Source organism: Netta rufina (genome assembly GCF_964035555.1).
Source record: "Netta rufina genome assembly, chromosome: 17".
Lineage (NCBI taxonomy): Eukaryota > Metazoa > Chordata > Aves > Anseriformes > Anatidae > Netta > Netta rufina.
The window spans coordinates 14,449,611-14,470,497 of NC_140141.1; the positions used below are offsets into that span (position 1 = coordinate 14,449,611).

Consider the following 20,887-nt stretch of genomic DNA (forward strand, 5'->3'; position numbering starts at 1 on the left):
GCGGAGCCGCTCGGTCCCACTGCGGTTAAGCTGCGATACGGCGAGGCTGGAGGGAGACAGAGAAGGGGCGGAACGGCGTTGGGGCGGAACGGTAGCGGCGGGGCGCGGGTTTCCGTCGGCCCCGCGGCGCCTCACGGGGCGCCCGGCTCGGGCTCGGGAGCGGCGGGCGGGGGGGGGGCGGCCCCGGGGACCCCCTCGGAGCCCCCTCAGAGCCCCGGGCGCGGCCTGCGGGGCCCGGCAGCGACCGGGGGCGCTCCCGGTGCCCCCCCGGTGCCCCCTCGGTGCCCCCTCGGTGCCCGCGGGCTCGCTCCCGGTACCGTCTGCAGGTGATTTTGGTAAACCGGGCCCGTGCTCGGGCTGTGGGGGCTGTGAGGTGAGGGCCCTGCCGCCCCCTCGCTCGTTCCGTGCTTCAGCGGCCTCGGCCCGCCTCAGCCGGGCCCCCTGAGTGTCCCTGCTGCGTCCCCAGCCCTGCAGTGACCACTTCTTGCCTTCAAGTTATTTCTGGTTTCTTGCCTTAAGCTCATTTCTGGTTCCTTTTTTTACGTTTATTTACAGGCTGTGAAGATGTTCAGCGCCAGCCAGTCCTCCAAGGCGCAGTTCCTCGACAAGGCCCGGCAGGCCCGGGAGGAGCGCAGGGAGCTGAAGGAGCGGGAGCGCGCCGCCGTCCAGATCCAGGCCCTGGCCAGGAGGTTTCTGTGCCGCTGCCGCCTGCAGAGGGACATCAGGTGGGTGGCACTGCCCTTGCTTTGTTCTCCATCAGAGCACCGTGCTGGGGTTTAACCCCCAGTGTCGGTGCTCCCCCTTTCCTAGGAGAGAAGTGGAGGATTTCTTTGGGGTGAATGAATCCGCCTCGAGTAAAAGGAGCGCGCTTTCTGTCTTCAGAATCGCTCGGAAGCTGCTGTTTGTTTTTAACCACAAAGAGGACAAAGAGGTAAGGCTTCCACTGCGACGTTCTTTCCTTTTTCAGTGCTATATGTTAACGTTAACTCTGTTTAAATAGCTACCCGGTGTTCCTGGAGGCTCTTGCAATATCTTTTGGCTTCAGAAACGTGATCTCTGCCTCCTGCTCCTTCTCTGCGGGACTGAAACAGAAGAGCCCCTGAATTTTTCAGTAGTGGTTCTGTACTCGGGGCATAGTTTAACAGCTGTTTTTCCTGGTGACCGTGCCAGCAGCGGTAATTGAGCTGCGACTCATGATTTTGTCAGCTAGGCCAGCGCCCCGGGCAGGTACGTTGTGGCAGCCCACAAAGATCTGTCCTGGAATGGTGCAGCGTGCAGGCTGCTTGTATTGCAGCTGCTGCTCTGACCTTGCCCCGAATTTGTGGCTTCAGGGTAAAGCCCTGTGCTGTAGTGTCTCCGTCCATGAAATGATGATTTTTTTTTTTCCCCAGAGAGCTGTGAGGGCTAATTGAAAGCAAAACAATTGAAAAAAATTAAAGGCTGTGTTTAAATTGCAGCAGCAGGGGGTGACTTTGTGACTTTTTACATTTGTGTTCCAATAAACTCCTCCTGCTGACAAAGGGACAAGTGCTGCAAATGCATCTTTCTGGATTTACAGCATGAAAACCAAACGTGGACACCACATGTGGAATTTTTAGGTGCCTGGTGTCCATTTGAAGTTCTGCGTTATGGTAACGAGGTGCTGAAATCCGTCTCTTCTCCTTCCCCTTCAGCACAGGGCTGGTCTGTGCTTCCTTGCGCTCTGTTTCTGGGCACCCCCCTCAGTTTGGATACCGAACTGGGAAGGCTGAGGAATTCCTCCTATTTACGAGCAGTGTGGCCAAGGAGAGAGCTCGTCTGCACAGTGCTGGCAGGGCCACGTAGATGAGCTCTCGGGGAAGGAGCCAGCAGCACCGCCCGTGGGGAACGTGGCTGGAACGTGTCCACGTGTAGAGACCTCGCTCCCTCTGCTGAGCTGTTCCTCGTGCTTTTCCAGAATAGCCCCTACTGCAGTTAGAACCAACATCACTTTTGTTATTCTGTCTGTTTTTGCAGAGATTCGAAAAGCTGTGCCGGTGTATTCTAAATAGCATGGATGCTGAGAACGAGCCCAAGGTCAGCAGGACGTTGTTTGGTTTTGTTTTTTTTTTTCTGTGGGTGGGGATTTAGGTTGGTGTTGTGGGAATTATTTAGCTTTCAACCCCCCCCCGAACATGGCTGAGATTCTGTCGTGGCTGTTTGGAGAGGTTTCTCACTGTCCCTCCAATATTTTTAGTGTCCTGTGGTGGGTGGTGTGCTCTGACCAAGTGATCTCTGGGAAGAGAGCTAACTTGGCTCCACTGCTGGGTTCAGGGGGCTCTGAGAGGTGGTTTTGTTACAGAGTTTCCTGGTAATGTACTTAGCCTGTCAGCAGCACAAACACTGATCGTTCCTGTTCGTATCCTGCCTGCCTCAGGTGTGGTACGTGTCCCTGGCGCTCTCCAAAGACCTCACACTCCTGTGGATCAAACAGATCAAGGACATTCTGTGGTTTTGCTGTGAGTTTCTCAAGCAGCTTAAGGTAAAAAACAAAAACAAAAACATTTTCTTTGCGGTTTTGTCTGCCTGCATCGAACAATTCTGCAGTTTGGCACAGAGGTGATGAGGTTTATTAACGCCGGTGCTTCTCATTGCAGCCTGACATCTTACAAGACTCCAGGCTGGTCAATTTGCACCTCACGATGCTCGTCACCTTCACAGACACTTCTACCTGGAAAATCCTTCGGGGAAAAGGTCGGTGTATCCTCTTCAGTATCTTAAGGCACTGACTGTACTGTTTCTGCACCTGCCTTCTCCCCATGCTTACCACAAAGATTTGCTATGCCTGTGCTCGCACAAAGCAGGGAATGGCAGTAAGGATTCCTTTGAGATGAAGGAGGCTGCTTCCCTTAGAACAGCAACAGCTGTTGCAAGGTTTTTATGGTTCTCCAGAGTCTCACACACCAGAATTGCTCAGAGGATAACGGGATGTGCATTTAGCTCGGTGTTTGTGGAGGAAATACAGAGAAAAAGTAAACAAGTACAGTGAGGAAATGCAGCTCTTATAGCTTAAATGTTCCATTTTACCAAGGCTTGATGTGAAATGCTGCTAAAATGGTTGTTTTGCATCTAAGGGCAAGGAATTTATGCAAGAAGGGCTTGTGAAATGACACATCAATTTATAGGTTGTGAGAGAATGAGCAGTGCAGCTGTGATACTGGTTTAGTAACGTCACCGCTTTAACCTGGCAGGTGAAACCCTGCGGCCTGCCATGAACCACATCTGTGCTAACATCATGGGACACCTCAACCAGAAAGGATTCTATTCTGTGCTGCAGGTCAGTCTCGGGCTGCTACAATTGTCTTCAGTTTATTCTAAATAAGCCCCAGTCCTGTGCTACAAGCTTCCATGCTCTGAGGAAGCTTTTGTGAGCTCTGGGTGGTGGTTTGTCAGGGAGAGGCTGGGTGGGGAGCACTGGTGGTTTGTGTGGGCATATTTTCTTCAGAGCAGAGTCTTCCTGTTGAGCCTGAAGACATCATCTGCCTTTTGTCTCTACTGGCAAATTTAAATGCTACTTCATTGTCTTATAACAAGAGCAAGGACTTTGGAATGTTTTTCCTAACTTTGGTTTGTGTTCTGTTCTGTTAGGGAAAGGAACCGATGTCATTTTACCTAATCCTTTAAATTAGAATGATGCTACCAAGCTGCTATGAGCCTTGCCTGTTAATTTTAAAAGGCCTGGGAATCTTCTGAGTACAGTGCCTAGAGAAATAAGAACTACTGGCTGCCTGATTTGAATGCAGCTTCTCTTTATGCCATCATTAATCTGAACCCTTCTGTTCTGCCAAATATCTAGCAGTAACTCTTTTTCAGTGGGTTTTTTTTTTTTTTGGTGGTGTTCCTTCTCTGCTCTGAAAATGAACACAACATCTTTCACAAAGAGTTATAATATTTTTTTTCTGAGTACTGCAGGTTTTTTTTTTGTTTGTTTGTTTTATTCCAGATTTTGCTAACTAATGGCTTGGCAAGATCCAGACCATCCTTGTCCAAAGGCTCTTTAACTGCCATCTTCTCCCTCGCGTTGCGGTAAGGCAGCCAAAGGCTTTATTGTGGTGTTGCAGACCTCTCTGCCTGCCAGTCCCTTTGTGCCTTTGAGAGTTTCTCCCTGATAAAAGAGCTGCTTTAGGCAAATAGTTCACTTTCCTGTCATCGTTTTTTTCAGGTCAGAATGCTATTAAGTTAGTAATAAGTGCTAGCATAAGTCTAGAGTTGGGAGTGCAGTTCCTGTTCAGAACACAGGATCTGCTTGCTGTTCTGCTGAACTGTCAGAAGGGACCAGAGCTCTCTGGATAAGTACAGTTGTGCCCCTTACGATGAGCTGCTGTTGCACATTTATCTGTTACCGTAGAGAGCTCTTGAATAAGTCTCCTAACTTCTGCCCAAGGAAAACATTATTTAATTACTATCTTTGTGGCAGTGGGGAGAGGGGGAACTTAGGAGATGAACTGCTTAACATTTATAGCTCTCTGGGTTGCGTGGATGAGCAGTGTAAAAATAGGTTATGCTGTGAACTGTTTGACTTATTCTATTCCCTTGAGTCACGAGCAGTTTTGTGAACTTGCTGTGATAACAGAAGTGTAAGTGAACGTTCTTCTCCAGTCGTGCTTCTTGATGAGGATAGAATCAGAAGCTGGTCCTGAATGGCTCAGTTAGAAAGACTGCTTCCTCCTTTGCTAGGTCAGGTATCTTGCACTGAAGTATTTTTCTCTCTGTAGCCCTGTGATTGCTGCACAGTTTTCAGACAATCTGTTGAGGTCATTTCTGATCCATATCATGTCTGTGCCTGCTATAATGACTCATCTCGCTACTCTAACACCTGAGGTAAGTGGGTGAGGTAACAGTACCAAAAATCCACTGACTATCACACAGGGCCACTTGTTATTTCATTTTATCAGCTCTTAGAACAGAACATTGGCATTTCTTTTCCAATTTAAAGCTCTGTTGAGGAAATACTTGATCCCTCCACATGCTCAGGGCTTCTAATACCACAGGAGTTATCAACACCAGTGAGGTGATGGACTGAACTGTCCTCAGATAAATAAATAAAACAAAGTGAAAGAAAGAAATATGTGACACAGTTTGAGTTTTTGCACGTACTTATCCTTCCATTTCTGTGATTGTAGGCAAAGGCAAAATAGAAATCAGTCTGTTGCATGGCAGAGGATCTCTGATGGGAACTAGCAGGCAGTCCTCTAATTAATTAAATGTGTCTGCTCCTCTGCGTAGCTTGGTGCAGACAGCAACTGTTGCACAAAATTGGCATTCTGTGCTCTTGCAGACAGTTAAAAGTCTGCCTACAACTAGAACGTGGCCTGTTCAGCTGCAAAGCTTTTCATTTCTTAGACCAGCTTTGAATTGAGGACTTTCTCTCTCTTCAACAGTTTTAACTTTCTGATTTATCTGGAAAGGAAAGTCAGTCCAAACTGCTGATAGCAGATGAGCTATGGTTGTTCTGTGTGGTGCTTCTCAGCCTCACCTGCAGTTAAATTCTGTGTTTCAGCGACTGGCAGTGATAGAATCTCATGAGCTTTTCCGCAAGTTCATCCTGTTTTTGAGTCGTGAAGCGCAGTGCCGAGATGTCTGCGTGTGCTTGGAAGGAAGTCACACTCTGTGTTTGTTGGGTAAGCACCTGTAAGACATCCTCCTCCTGTGCTTGGAAGGGAGTCTTGACTCACTTGACTCTTGATCTGCCTCCAATTCACCAAATTTTACTCTTATTTAGATAGTTACAAATGAGAAGGCTGCAAGAGAATGCCAAAGTGATGCACCGCCTTAGTGGTTGATGTGATGGAAATGGCTTCCTGTAGGGTAGCCTCTAACAGTAATTTTTTATTGGTAATCCTTTTGTGGACTTGAAATTCGTTGCGAGTTCTTTTTGTCTCTTTTATCTGTAACCACTGTCCTGCAGTGTCTGTCCCTCGCTTAAGTTTTGCTGTACTGGTTGTTCTGCCAGGTAATCTTGTGTTCTTGGGCTCCTTGAATGATAAAGTTCTTGAGGAGGAGACAGCTCATTTTGTGGGTGTGCTCATTCACATGCTCTCCTACTGCCAGAAGTACGTTTCCCAAAAGAAATCCAATCTCACCCACTGGCATCCTGTTCTGGGCTGGTTTTCACAGACTGTGGATTATGGGTAAGTGAAGACGACCTTATGGTGATAGATGCTTTAAGCCTCTGTTTATTTATAAGCTGCAAAGTGCTTTAGGATTTGAGATGAACAGCGTGACCCTATTCAGAGTAGCTTCTCAGCTGTTTCGGGTTATATCTGCACAATTTAAACTGTCTCATTCATACACAACAATTACATGAAGAAATTCAATTAGTAGAGTTAGATTGGTACCAGTGGCCATGCTGGCACGCTTGGTGCAGGACCTGGGTATTTTTTTTTCCTTGAGGACCACCTGCAGGGTGGGTTCATGCTCCATTTTGGCTGTGAGCTAGGTGTATCAGAGTATCCCTGGTGTTTTATACCAGCCTGCCTTTTAACATCTCTCTCTGACTTGTCTTTCAGACTGAACGAGTCCATGCCTCTGCTGACAAAGCAACTGCAGCATCTCTGGGGAGTCCATATGATTCGCATCCTCTTCAGTGATGTGCTCAGCAAGAAATTGCTAGAGAATCAGGAAATAGCTCAGCTGCCAGCACAGCCAGCTTCCCCGCAGAACAGCCTCCCTATGAAGAGTCAGTTTTGGAGGGCTGCTTTTGTGTCTACGTGCTGGGAGGGAGAGGGGTTGCATGAGTGTGTGTGTTTCTCTCTCCCAGTCTCACAGGAGCTGGACTTTTCCACTTAAGCTAAAAGCTTTGAGTAATTACTTGCAGCAGCTGCCGCTGCTTAGGTGGGGATATGATCTAAGTTATTTGTAATTCCAGCTCACAAAGCCTCTGTGACCTGGGGCAAGTCTTGTACTTTGGTGCTGTGAAAATATGTGCTTATTTTAGCAGTTTTTTTCTTTATTGTTGCTCAAGTAGCTGAAGTGCTTACTGCATAGCTTAGTGCTTCCCGAGGCAAGATGGGGAGGCCAGCTTCCCACGTGAGAAGCGGGGTGAAGCGGGCTTCTGGGCCTGGGAAGCATGGGGATCCTGCAAAAGCAGATTTAGAACAAGACAGGATGTTTAAAATAAGACAGATCGCTATTTTCCAGCTGCTGCCCATAGCACTAGATCCTGTGGCTCAGTAGTTACTGCAGTTCTGGTATGGTTTTAAGCTCCAGAGTAATGTCCCCAGCAAAACATGATTCTGTGTTGCTGGCAGCTGTACTGTGAGAACAACCTACCAAAACCTGCTGTCTGTGCCGTGACCCAGTTTGCTAAAATCCTCTTCACCACAAGGCTGCCAAGTGGCTGAGGATAAGAAATGGTTTGGAGTAACGCTTCTGTCTCCTGAGCCAACGTTTCATGTGCTTCTCTGTCACCAGATCTTTTCAAGAGAGCTTTCCAGAAGTCTGCGTCTGTCCGCAACATCCTCAAGCCTGTTGGGGGCAAGCGAGTGGACTCTGCAGAAGTGCAGAAGGTGTGCAGTATCTGCGTCCTGTACCAGACCACCCTCACAACCCTCACGCAGATCCGCCTGCAGATCCTCACAGGTGAGGGCACATCTGTGCTTTTCAAATTGCTTAATAGTGGAGAAAAAATAGATTTTTCTTATTAAATTCTGTTGACTTGTTGGTAGTTTTATTACTGACAACAGTTTATTGACTGGTTGGGTGGAAGGCTTGTTCCATCCTGCACCATGCACCTGATCAATAGCATTCATCACTTCTTTATCAAGCATTAACACTCCAGAATACAAATTGAAGCAAGTTTTCCTATAATGAAACCTTGCTTACTCCATATCAAACTTAAGACTGAGTCAGTGTTTTCAAGAAGCCTGGCAGTATTAATCTTTGTGATGGAAACTCTGAATGCTTTCATACGTTTTAAGAACAAATTGCCTGTCTTCCAAATAGAGGAGGTAGAGGAGGAGACGAGTGCTCTTTTGGCCTGGTGGATAGAGTGGAGGAAAGAGTCCACAGCGGGAGAGGGCTGCAAATATGCAAATAATTAATCCCTCATTAAAAAGCCTATTTTTTTTTTGGCTTTCCTGGTGACCGTATGTCTCCTCTTAATACAGACAGACCTGGGAGCCCGGTGTGATGCCAATGTTCCCTTCAAGCAAAGGATTGCTTTGCAAAAGGATCTGTCAGCTCCGAGTTACACTTCTCTCTTGGAGGATGCACAAATAAAGCAGAAGAAGCTTTACTGAGTGTGCTTTGTATTTTTCCATTGCCAGGCCTCACTTACCTGGACGATCTGTTGCCCAAATTGTGGGCTTTTATCTGTGAGCTGGGACCACAGGGCGGGTTAAAGCTCTTCTTGGAATGCTTGAATAATGACACGGAGGAATCTAAGAGGCTGCTGGCCATGCTGATGCTCTTCTGTGACTGCTCCCGCCACCTTATCACGTAGGTAGCAAGAGGAGGGCGTGCTCTAGACCTGTAATGTGAAACTCTCGTGTTTCTTAGGTTTCAAGAGGAATAGTTAATGCATTGCTGACTTTGCTTAAAGATAATGAGGTAGAGTAAGGCAGCAGGCTTTTCAAATGCAATCCTGAGGAAGATTGGACTTGAAAGGGGCTTCCCCATCAGCCTTGGGCTGCTTCAGATGGCTGAAGTGGTGACAAAATACTGCAGAACTAGCTAGGGAAGGGACATAAACATTTCTGCTGCTTCTGGGCAGCAATTGCATCAGTCCAGAGCACGTACTTGGGTGTCTCCAGATGAGCTTTTGAATGGTGGTATAGCTGCAAGGAAGCTCTGCAGCTTACGTGCTTCTGTTTGCAACTCTTGCTGTATCAATCACTGACTTGCACAGCACAAAGGATGGGAGAGGTGGTGGGAAATTGTCCTTGCTGGTCAGTAGAGACAGTTTTCTTAGCTTGGATGATGAAAAAGGTCTCCTGGGAACTAGTGCATGGGTCCTTTTAACTATGAAATACTGTCTGCTTGTATCTCAGACCTTTCATACTGTTTTTTGTTAGGATCAGATATCAATTAAAATCAGTTAATAAGGTTTAGTTGTTTATGACTTCAGATCCTCGTGTGTGTCAGTTGTCATAGAAATAAGCTGCTGCTAAAGGATAATGTGCCTTTATGAAAAAATTCAAGAGGGAATTAAATTGACACTTGTACATTTGCATTTGTTTTCTCCGATAGGATTCTTGATGACATAGAAGTCTATGAAGAGCAGATTTCATTCAAACTGGAGGAGCTCGTTACCATCTCATCTTTTCTGAATTCCTTTGTGTTTAAGATGATCTGGGATGGAATTGTGGGTAAGTGCTTTCTGTAGCCTAAGTTGAGGATGCTATTAGCACAATCTATGCCATTAATTTTTGAAAATGAAGCTTCTGCTAATAACTGCTTTGAACAAAACGATATTATTGTGTGGCTTGAGAATGTGTCCCAGCACTTTGGTGTCCAGATGCCGCTGTCATGCTTGGCACCAAATATGATGCCACTTGTCTATTTCAAGTGAGAATTTGTTACCAGACACGATGGGGATACTGACTTTTGCCATCTTGCTAGAGTTTCTGTAGCTATCAGCGTCAGTCTGTATGTGGGAATAATTTTGGTACAGCTGGGTTCTCAGAATTAGAGGAGATAGACCATTTCTGTTGTGATGGCTTGGTTGGAGCTAGCTGAGGTGGCCCTCATGTAGCTAAGAGTTTTTCACTTTGATCAAAGAAGAGGATGTCTGTCTCCTGGGAGGCACAAAATCTCTTCCTTCCCTCTGAAGGCAGCTAGAAGAAATACACCGCTCCTACCAGCACGGGGCTTGTGATCCACACGTTGCTCCTGGACGCTCCTGTTACCTAGGGTGCCTGCACACTGTTGCTTTGTTCCTTTTCTTCAGAGAATGCCCGAGGAGAGACGCTGGAGCTGTTTCATTCTGTCCATGGCTGGCTCATGGTCTTGTATGAAAGGGACTGCCGCAGGCGTTTTGCTCCTGAGGACCACTGGTTGCGCAAGTGAGTGTCCCAGCTCGAAGCAGGGGTCCTGTGCAGCTCTCTGCCTGTCCTGGTGCAGCAGCTCCCCTCGGGGAGACTTTACTTTAAATTGGGTGCCTTTCATTCTGCCTGCGAGGTCAAGGTTGGAAGCGCTCCCTGGGTTGTTTGCGTTTAAGGATACCCCTTCTGTTGGGTTTAAATACCCCCCAGAGGTGCTCCTCTTCTGTGGTGCCATGATAAGCTGCTACTCCTGGAGGGCGGTGCTCTGAGAAGTGACTCATGTGACAGATGTGAACACCTCAAGTCACTTTTGAAGTTGTTACGGGTTTCATCTCTGTCCTACCCCCAGCTATTTACAGTGCCTGGGCGTTTCTCAGGGGTCTCTGAATCTGTGCCTCTCTTTGTAAGGGACCTCAAACCCAGCGTGCTCTTCCAGGAGCTGGACAAGGACAAGAAACGAGCCCAGCTGCTCCTGCAGTACATCCCGCATGTCATTCCCCACAAGAATGTGAGTGGGACAGGGGCAAAGGATGGGGGCTGAAAAGCCAGGGTGAGCTTTGTAGCCTGGGAGGGAAGGGATGTGTATCTTTAGCATTTTGTGGGGTGAAGCTCGTGACTGGAATGCTAGTTAAACAAAGGTCTTCTCCTCCCTCCTCCACTCTCACCCATGTATTTCCTCTATATTGTCTGCTCTCCACTCTCTAATATTGCTGGGACCTTGTCCCTTCCAAAGCAGGGCTTCAAGAATTTCTCTGCCTCACTGGGGAACAAGGAGGCAGATCCTCCCCATTTCTAGCGACAAGGTGACGATGGTATAGGGCCAACGTGGGGACAGGACAACTGAGAGCTGGCTCTAGCCGTGCATCAGGAGCATCTGAAAGCCCTGCTGCACAGGAGGATGAGGATCCCTGTGGGTGAAGGCTTACCCGTGTTTTCTTTTTAAGAGGGTGCTGCTTTTCCGAAACATGGTTACGAAGGAGAAGGAGAAGCTTGGACTGGTTGAAACCAGCTCTGCGTCACCTCACGTCACCCACATCACCATCCGCCGCTCACGGATGTTGGAGGTGAGTGATTGGGCTGGCAGGAGCCAACAAACCAGCGGCTTGGGCTGACAGGGGAGGGATGTGAATATGTTTTTGTCTTCTCTGTGGGTTCTGAGGCACCCCCCGACAGTTCTGTCTGCTTTTTGGTGAATTGGTGCTGAAGGGAAATGTTGCACTTCAGTTCAGACTGCTGCAGACCTGGAGTTTTGACTAGGAAAAATGCCGGTCGTTTTGGACACACAAATGCAACGACAAACGCAGATTTAAGTGTTGTACCCCTGTCTCCTGCCTCTGCTGCATGTCTGCATGGGTGTTTCATGTGTCTTACCACATGTTTGTCCTGTGGCTCTCCGATCTGCGTAGGATGGATATGAGCAGCTACGACAGCTTTCCCAGAACGCCATGAAGGGAGTGATCAGAGTGAAGTTTGTGAATGATCTGGGTGTCGATGAGGCTGGCATTGATCAAGATGGAGTCTTCAAAGAGTTTCTGGAAGAAATAATAAAAAAGGTGTTTGACCCTGCTCTCAACTTGTTCAAGGTACGCTGCAGGCTTGCAGGTGCTTACTCACAAGTAGCTGCAAACACAAACAGCCTGGCTCACTTCTTTCCTCTGTGTGCAGACGACCAGTGGTGATGAGAGGCTGTATCCATCCCCGACATCCTACATCCACGAGAACTACCTGCAGCTCTTTGAGTTTGTGGGAAAGATGCTTGGGAAGGCTGTATACGAGGTGAGCTAAAGCTGCTGCACTAGGGTGTTGTTGCTGTTAGTATTGCACTAAATAGTTCAGAGGCAGAGTGACCTCCACCTAGGGTAGTTCTTTAAAGGAAACTGAGTTCCCCTTTGTGTTTGCCTTTTTGCACCTTTCCATTAGCTAATGGATTTTAAGAGAATGTGGCTTTCTCAGCTGATTTCAACATCTTAAATCTTTGTATTTGTCCCACAACACATAATGTGTCCTGCAGACCTCCTAGGTAACCACAGACGTTGCATGTAGCAAATACACAGAGTGACTTTCCTTCTGCGTTCTTGTCTGCAGGGAATAGTTGTGGATGTACCATTTGCTTCCTTCTTCTTGAGTCAGCTGCTTGGACACCACCACAGCGTCTTCTACAGCTCTGTAGATGAACTTCCCTCCTTGGACTCTGAGTTCTATAAAAATCTCACTTCAATTAAGGTTTGAGCATTATTTTTCTTGATGTTCAACTCTTACCACTGGCTGCTGCTAGGAATAATAGATTTGCAAATGCCTTTAGGGTGCTGATCGCCTTGAAACACACCCTGAAAGTAATAGCATTAGTGGAGCTGCGTGCTGATACCAAAGCAAGTTGGCATGCAGCAGCCCTTTGTTTTTACTGGGGCAAGCAGGGATAAAAAAGGAGTCTGAAGGTGTAAGCTGGGAACTGGAAATCAGCAATTCCCAAGTTTTAGCTTCAGATCTTGTGCGCTCTGCCATAACTGAGCAAGTCATGTATTTGGTGTGCTTTGGTGCCTAGTTCCTTCTAGGCATCACACTGTGGGAGAGTGATACTGAAATGCTGTTCCTGCTGCTGAACACTAAATTCTTTCCCTCTCTTTGTTGTTCCTGTAGCGTTACGATGGTGACATCAGTGACTTGGGCTTAACGCTGTCCTACGATGAAGATGTGATGGGTCAGGTAGGCTTTTATTAATTTTATTAATTACATGGACCTCATCCCTGCTGTGTTCCCAGCACCCTCCCTGTGATACCTGTTGATGAGCACTGATAGTCAGAATCCACAGTCTTGGCTCAGGCAATCCCTCTTGCTCCTGGTTAGATCCTAGCTGTTCCCTACAGGAATTGTCTCCCTTGCCTGTCTGATGTTTCCAGGAAGAGCCTCAGAAGCGCTGAGAGCAATCCTGAGGATCAGTGCTCACTGCTGTGGGAAAGCCTGTGATGCCCGAAGTGGCAGGTTGTGAGTATAAGCAGTTAGCAGCAGAAGCAGGTTTGACCCCTGAGCAGAAGCATCCTATCTTTTAGTAGTGTCTGTAGGGCAGAGATACTGACTGAAGGCTGTGTGGCCAACAGAAGGCATCTATTTTTCTCTGCTGAGCTTTCTGATAGCTGGTCTTGGGCATCCAGCAGGCAATCTGTTCCAACTTGTGCTTCTCAGAGCGCTTTTCACTCTGACTCTGGGTGGGTAACGTGCGTGCTTTGCATGGCCCCATCTGACCGAGAATCTCGAGGAGATTGACTCATAAATGACCTTGTGTTTGATTGCGGTTAGGGCTTAGCTCTGCTCTCCTTTTACAAAAAAATGCCTGTGCTCAAAGGCTGGCTCGGATTCAGAGGTTGTCTGAACTCGGCCGTAGGATTCTGTGGCTTCGTTCAATATTTAGCCGTGGGCAGAGAATAGCTCTTTCAACAAAGTTTGCCCTCTGACCCTTAACTTTTCTGGTGCCAGGATTTTTTCTTTTCTAGTTGAAAAACATTGTTTTATGCTTTCCACTTTAAAAATAAAGTAAGAAACCAGCATATGAGAGCCCAGCAATAAGACGTTGAAGGCTGCAGCACTCAAAAGTTCAGGATAAACCTGGGGATTCTTGTTTGCATTGTGCTTTGGCCGTCCTGAAGCAGCCAGGTGGGGTAACCCTGTGGTTCCCCACTTGTCCATCCTTGCTAGGTTCGAGGCTGTGTTGGGCACAAGGGAGCTGAGCTTGTTCCCTGTGCCAGGCCCCATTCTGGCCTTTGAAATCACCTGGAAACGAAGCACAGAGGCCACTGCAATATGGGAATTTTGAGCTCTCTTTCTGAGCACGCTCTGCTACATGTTTTGAGTACCCAGTTTGAGGGAGTGAACTGGGAGCTCTGTCACTCGGGTGGTGCCAGGTGAGACTTGTGGAGCAGATAGCTTCGGGTCAGGCTGTTAGACTGGGCCATGCGGAGGCCCTGAGGTTGATTTGTCTCTAAATTCTGGGATGGCAACAGCCCCCCAGGGCTCCTTGCATTGATTTGTGTGCGGTTCAGCAGTGATGCATCAGCCTAGAGAGGGGGCTTCCTCGAAGGTGGGCTGGCACCAGCGGTGGGAGAGTTGGAGTTCCCTGCTGCTCAATTACTGTGTTAATAGTTAAGTGAAACTGGTTTGAGGCAGAAGCAGGATTATTACTTAAATTTTAAATCCTACTGTTTTATTGTAAAAATAAATGTTTTATGGGGAGGTAACAGCTTAGCGTGGCATTTCTTTCCGTTGTGGTTCCAGGCAGTAATTAGCAACACAATCGTTTCTTCCCTCAGCTTGTTTGCCATGAACTTGTTCCTGGAGGGAAGACCATTCCTGTTACCAATGAAAATAAGTAAGTACAGCAATTAGATTTTTAAGGTCATCACTGCAAAATACTTTATTCTTGCATCTGGAATGAATTGAAATAGATTAGAGTAGAAGGAGCCCATAAATATCTTAATAGAATTTACTGGTTACAGTTCATCGGCAGAAATTGTATTAAATTCGATTTGCAAAATAAAAATTGACAATTTACTTCTTGAAACAGTGCTTCTGAGGTCAAAGGCACACAGTCTGTGAGATTCTGCAGGATTTAATGATGGTGATAGATGCAGACAGATGGATTCAAAGCAATTCAGGCACACAGTCGTGAACATAGAGGGCACAGATGCTCAAAGACACCTTGGAGCAGACAGATCTTCTCAAAATGATAACATGTGGCAGTTGTATAAAGCACTGTTCTTCAGAAGAGTCAGTGCTGAATTCAAATGCAGTCGACAGTCGTACTTTAGACACAGGAAATCAGAGGAGACACTGAGCCCTGTAGCTATTTTCACAGATAACCGGCTTTTAGATAGTTATCGTAAATGTCAACTCCAGAGCCTGAAAACCAAACCCACCTTTTTGTTCCCTTCGTTTTTTTTTTCTTCTCTATACCCTTCAGTGATCATAAAAGCAGGGTAAAATATCTATTAAGCAGATGCGTGTTTGAACTGGTAATCTGGGGCTTGTTCTCTCTAATGGCAAGTGAAAGCTGGATCCTACCTGAAGATTTATCTTTGTTAGCGTGCTTTGCAGTCTGAGCTCCCCAGTCTTTTCCCCTCTTGAGCTCTGACCAGGGAGTTTGCATTTGAAAGGCTCTCTCTCTGGCTTGTCAGAAATCAGCTCGGGGAGGAGGTTGAAAGTCCTGTGTGTTGCTGTGCTCGCTTACAGCAGAAACTTTGAAGCTTTTGTGCAGATGTGCACATAAATTGGTAGTTGAGAAGGAGCGGGAGAAGTATTGTAAGTGAAAGCAATCTGGAAACAGCTCTGTCTCTTAATGGCACAGCGAGGTTACCTAGCTGAAAACCCACTCGACGTGGTTGTGGTGGTGTCTGCCTAGGAACTGATGAACAGCAAGGTCAGCTATTTCCACTGTTGGTAAGCAGAGGAAAAATGATGGTGCCTCTCTAATAAACACTGCACCTCTTCTCACTCCTGGGATGCCCGTGGAAATCTCCTGAGTTTTTTTAGTGTTATTTGCGGCTCCAGCGAAGGCTCTGCAGAGCATGACTTGTTAATCCCAAGGACCTGAGAACAGCCCTCTATTTTCATAATAGCAAAGCATTTCGTATGCACGGTATTTCTAAGGATTGTGAGCAGACGCTGGATCCTCTTTTGCATGTACTGCAGAGCAATTTGTGTGTTCTGAGGATCATCTAAAACGTGTTGGACTGTAACAAGATAGAAAAAGTGGCTAGTGTAAGGCATTGACACTGCTGCTTCTGTCTACGTAGCTGCCCACAGCAGCATCAAATTATTTTCGAAGCTGCATTTGTTTGAAAGAACCATGGGAAACTCTGCAAAATCATCTGTTGGCTCTTTCCCTTCCAACTATTCCTGCTTTTACTGGCTTGCTCAGGAATGATACCCTTTACAACCACGTTGATCAGCCATGGGTTTCAGTTCAGGCAGTACCAGAGCCCAGAGAGCTGATTTTCAGACCTAGAAAAGTTCCTATCACTGGGGGTCTGATCCTTTAAAGAGGAGCTGGCTGCATGCTCCCCCTGTGTCAGCTGCTGTTCAGCCAAGGTTCTTCAGCTAATTGTTAGAGCCAGCTGGTCTCTGGGTTGGGAAGGAGCCTTAAGGAAGGATCAGGCAGGCCCAGAGACAGAAGGAAAAAAGTCCGGGCAGTGGAACAGCTCCTCCTGCTTAAATACAGAGCAGGAGCCTGGAAGAGAAGAAATAATGCCTCTGTAGGCAGTGCTAGTGCCCATGGGCTGGAGAGGCAGGTTGGCAACCCCGAGTCACACCAGCGAGGTGGGTGTCTCCTGCTCCAGCTCCCCCCCTGCCACCCTGCCTCTCGCCCGCAGGATCAGCTACATCCATCTCATGGCTCACTTCCGCATGCACACGCAAATCAAGAGCCAGACAGCGGCGCTCATCAGTGGATTCAGGTCGATCATCAAGCCTGAGTGGATTCGTATGTTCTCCGCGCCGGAGCTGCAGCGACTGATCTCTGGTGACAACGCCGAGATCGACCTCGAGGACCTAAAGTAAGTGGCCGGCTCGGTCTGCTGCCTTTCTCACTCAGCAAACCAGGCTGGTTTATTGCGTGGTTGTTTGGAGGGCTGCAGGAGGCTGACTCCCAACTTCCTGCTCCTCCTGTTTGGAATTTTTGGAGCAGATGGAAACAAAACGTAAAGAAGTTCCTTAAATTTGGAGAAAGTATTAATGAACGTGAAGGGGCTTTTCCTCCACTGGCATACAATGGTTCCTGCAAGCAGAATTTCTCTCTGCCCTTCCCTTTTCTCTGATCCAGCCCCTCTGTAGGGGCTTTTGCTGCAGCGAGCCACGAGCCTGTCACAACCTTTCTCTCCCCAGAAAACACACGGTGTACTACGGGGGCTTCCACGGGAGTCATCGGGTCATCATCTGGTTGTGGGACATCCTAGCCAACGACTTCAGCCCTGAGGAGAGAGCGATGTTCCTCAAGGTAAATGCCATTTCAGCCCAACCTGGAACTTGGGGTGGTTGGGCCAGTGCTGTTCCAGCCTGTTTCCTGCCCTAAAAGCAATATCAGAATGCTCAATGCCTTAAAATCCACACCCTGCTCCCCTGGGCAAGCAGAGGGTGCAGCCCTGGGAGCAAAGCTCCCATAAATGCCCTTGCCACAAATAGTCCTGCATGGATGGTGGTTTTCAAAGGCTAGCAGAGCACCAAAGCTCAGCAGCGTTGTACCATGGGGTGCTCAGATGCCAGTCCAAGCAGCCGCTCACTGCGACTGCGTTAGCCGTGTGTCTGTGGGAGCCAGGCTGCTCACCCTGCTGCTGCCTTTCACTCTCCATCACTTTTTCAGTTCGTTACCAGCTGCTCTAGGCCTCCACTTCTGGGCTTTGCCTACCTCAAGCCTCCGTTTTCCATCCGCTGTGTGGAAGTCTCTGACGATCAGGTAGGCAGCCTGCTCGCTCGTGTGCCTTGCGTTCCCTCTGACCAGGAAACTTAAACCTGAACGGTGTCTGCTCGACAGGGGAAGGTGAAAGCAGCTTTCCCCTAATAGGATGCTCGTGGCTGCACCCCCCTTCTCCCACACACAGCAGCGATTGGGCTCCTTTGCTTATCTGCAGCGTTATGTTTTCTCCTCACACATGACACCCCCTGTGCCACTGATCCTCTTCTGCACCCTGCAAGGGGACCCTGCACGTGTAATGGCACTTGAAGTTAAACCAGAAGCTCATTTCTAGCAGCTGTGGGGGACAGGGCTTCGGGGTTTGATTCTCCTTGCTCCCAGCACACGGGCTTTGTGTTAGCAGCTCTGCCCCGCGTGTAGCCAGGATGAGCTGAGCATTTCTACCCCGTTCCAGGACACCGGGGACACGCTGGGCAGCGTGCTGCGGGGCTTCTTCACCATCCGCAAGAAAGAGCCAGGGGGGCGCCTCCCGACCTCCTCTACCTGCTTCAACCTCCTCAAGCTGCCCAACTACAGCAAGAAGAGCATCCTGCGGGAGAAGCTGCGCTACGCCATCAGCATGAACACTGGCTTTGAGCTGTCCTAGTTGCCATGGCCCTGGACTCCAGGACGGGGGCTCTCAGAGCTGCTGACTGCTGCTGGAGGTGGAGGCCTTCACGCGCAGAGCGGATCAGCCCTGCGGGAGCTGGCTGCTCGCTCGGGGGCCGGAGAGATGCAGCTGATACTCGAGGTTTACAGGGAAGAGCTGCTGGGCTAGACAGGGCTGGCTCTTCCCGGGCACTTCTCCAGGATGAAGGAGGTGATGGGCCTGCCCCAATACACTTCACTTGACACCCACGTAAATCATCTTTAAAAGCAAACCCCGGGGGAGCGTAAAAGGAGCCTTAAAAGTGCCAGTCAGATTAGTGACCGTGATACCCCCAGCAGGCTGGGCAGGCTGGGCAGCTGCCACAGGGGGACCGTTTTCTTTTTTCCTTTCCCAGGAGCTGGTCCAGTTTCTTCCTGGGTGGAAGTCAGTCAGTGAAAAGCTGCACGAGGGCAGGAACAGGACTGAGCCCCCAAGGAGACGAGCGCGAGGCAGCAGCACTGGATGTGCCACAAACAGGCACTCTTTACTCAGGTCAGGTACTGGGGGGGGCGGCTTCCCGACACCCTTGCTGCGTGCAAGGCCTTTGAATTCGTCTCGAGCATGAACCACTAGCCCAGACTCAAGAAGCAGCAGGTTAAATGCGAGCAGATGGACCCTGCCACTCTCAGGAAGGCTTCGGAGTGCTGTAGGTTAAGAGCTCAAGCAGCAGGCGTGGGGGTCAGCGTGCTGAGCCAGCTGCGCCTCTGCCAAGCTCTCGCTAAAGCCTGCGACTTGGACGAAAGGAATTGTTGTCAGAACTTGCTTGGGAGCAGAAAAGGTTTAATTTTATTTAGCTTCCAGAGCTGGGGAGCTGGCACGCAGCTCGGGCAGCCCTCGCTCCCCAGCAGAGCGCTGCAGCGGGGCAGGTGCCCCCTGCTCTTTGTGGAAGGAGAGCGTGCGGAGCTGCCGAGAGTCCTCTGGAAACCTCCACTGGCAAAATTCCTCCTGCTGGGACAGAAGTTTCCCTTTTATCTGCGGTCTCTTTGGTTAGGGAGATGCACTGGTGAACTCCGACTTGGCCTCTGTGTAACAGCCACGCTCACTTTGTTGCCAAAGTCTTGATTTTGGTTGCTTTGTCTCTTTCTGGCCTTACTTCTCCAGCTGCTGTTTGCCTGGAGCAGGCAGCTTTTTCAGGTGGTTGTGAATTTCAGGACGTCGTGCTTCAGGACAGCGTGAGCGTGGGGGTGTGTGTGCCTGTGTGTATGTGCTGGGAAGGTGTGGAGCCTTCCTGCTGTTTCTAACGAAGTCCAGAGCCTCATTTGCCCGGCGTTTTTGCAGCTTCCCAGCCTGGATCCCTTGTGTTGCTGCACGCCCTGCCCGCTGGGAGCACAGTTTGCTGGGCCTTGCTGGGTTCTGGCAGAAAGCAAAGCCGCGTACCTTCTGCTCTGGGACAGGATTCAAAACCTTCTCCCCTTCCTCTGTCACCGCTCACTCACAAAACCAACCTCAGAGGCTGCGGGTGGCTCTGCTGCCCTGCCTCCCCCCTCGTCCCCGTCCTGGGGTGCTGGCGGCTCTCCCCCTGCTCTTTGGCCCCTCTGTGCTGCACAAATCGGCTTGCAGCAGCAACTTGGTGTGAGGCTGACGTGCCCTGCCTCGCCCTCTGCCTTGCCTCGGTCCATCCAGCGGGGATTCGCATCCCTGTCCTCGCGGGGAAGGTTCCCTGGGCTCTTTGGAAGAGGCCCCGTTACCCGCCGCGTGGTCGCGTTTCAAGCAGAGCAGAAAATACTTGGCAACGTTCAGCCGAGAGGAAAGGAATGCCCTTTGCTTCATCCTTCTCTGTTCTGCCTGGCTTCAGCAGATTTTCAGAAAGAAAGAATTGTATTTTTTTATTTTTCAATCAATGGCTGGAAGCGATGTTGGGGTCCTTTTTCTCAGTAATATTGAGCAGGAGTGATTGGAAGCGTTGGTGAGGGCAGGAATGTCTGCGTCCAGAGAACTCAAGGTACTGGATGAAGTCCAGAGAAGTTAAAGTTGAGAGTAAAAATAATTTGGTTAGGGTTTTCTTTTGTTTTTTTTTCCATAGCATTTCAACGTTAAGCTGTTGTTGGTTGTGTAGGTGAGAGGTTTAGGCTCCGGGTTGCACCACTCATAGTTTGAAACCTTACACAAGATCCCTCTCGTAGAACGCGGTGTCTAAATGGAGCACAGTGACTGTTCGGTGAGCCGTTTTGTTGAAACCAGTGAGGTAAAATCCTTGCTCCCCTTTCCCCCTTATTCCTCAGGAGCACAGTTCCCAGAAGAGATCTTAGCGCAGCCTTTGCTAGGTCCCCACCAACCTGGAATTATTGCACTAGGAGACACCACACCCGATTTGTAGCTGGCGTGTAAAACGTGATCGTCTGCTAACTGCCCTGGTGGCCGCGTGCACAAGGATATTTCTCCTGAGTAGCTGGCTCCTGGCTGACTGAGAGGCTTTAAGATGTTTTTTCCCGTAGCAGAGGGCTGTGAATTTGTCTGCTCCCTGCCCGCGCTGCTGCGTGCCGCGGGTTCCTTGCAGGGCAGGATGGCTCTGCCGTGGGAGATCGGCTGTTTTTTCTATGGAAGACTTGCTGCAGTGGAGCCTTTGGTACATCCCTTGGATAAGAAATGCAGGGAAGAGGAAAATAAACCTGGTATGAGTAAGATGAGTGGACGTCTCTTCTTCCTTCCCCTAGGGGCAGGGAAACCGCTGGGTGCGACGCTGCTGCTCAGGGCGCGCAGCAGGAGTGGGAGCAGAGCTTTGGGGCATTGATTTTCTGCCAGCAGGTGAAGGCTGCTGTCACTTGGATGTCCCTTTGTCAGGCTGGATCCTTTCATGTGCTC

The 20,887-nt window shown here is 49.0% G+C and overlaps 1 protein-coding gene across 2 annotated transcripts; it reads left to right on the forward strand.

Moving 5' to 3' along the window:
* The first annotated feature begins 181 nt into the window (after positions 1–181).
* UBE3B (ubiquitin protein ligase E3B) lies at positions 182–20,712 on the forward strand. 2 transcript variants are annotated; one of them, XM_084297354.1, is made up of 27 exons: positions 182–373; positions 556–725; positions 811–931; positions 1,996–2,055; positions 2,396–2,500; positions 2,616–2,712; positions 3,210–3,295; positions 3,962–4,044; positions 4,734–4,839; positions 5,519–5,639; positions 5,972–6,149; positions 6,528–6,697; positions 7,432–7,599; positions 8,286–8,457; positions 9,208–9,326; positions 9,908–10,022; positions 10,410–10,509; positions 10,946–11,065; positions 11,408–11,584; positions 11,667–11,777; positions 12,087–12,224; positions 12,639–12,704; positions 14,303–14,361; positions 16,361–16,543; positions 16,872–16,983; positions 17,347–17,439; positions 17,852–20,712. In XM_084297354.1, the coding sequence occupies exons 2-27, from the start codon at positions 565–567 to the stop codon at positions 18,041–18,043; spliced, it is 3,213 nt and encodes a 1,070-aa protein (XP_084153480.1). In that variant the 5' UTR covers positions 182–373; positions 556–564; the 3' UTR covers positions 18,044–20,712. The 2 variants fall into 2 exon arrangements, with proteins under 2 accessions (XP_084153480.1, XP_084153479.1); XM_084297353.1 differs by having other exon boundaries at positions 182–326.
* Positions 20,713–20,887: the final 175 nt, after the last annotated feature.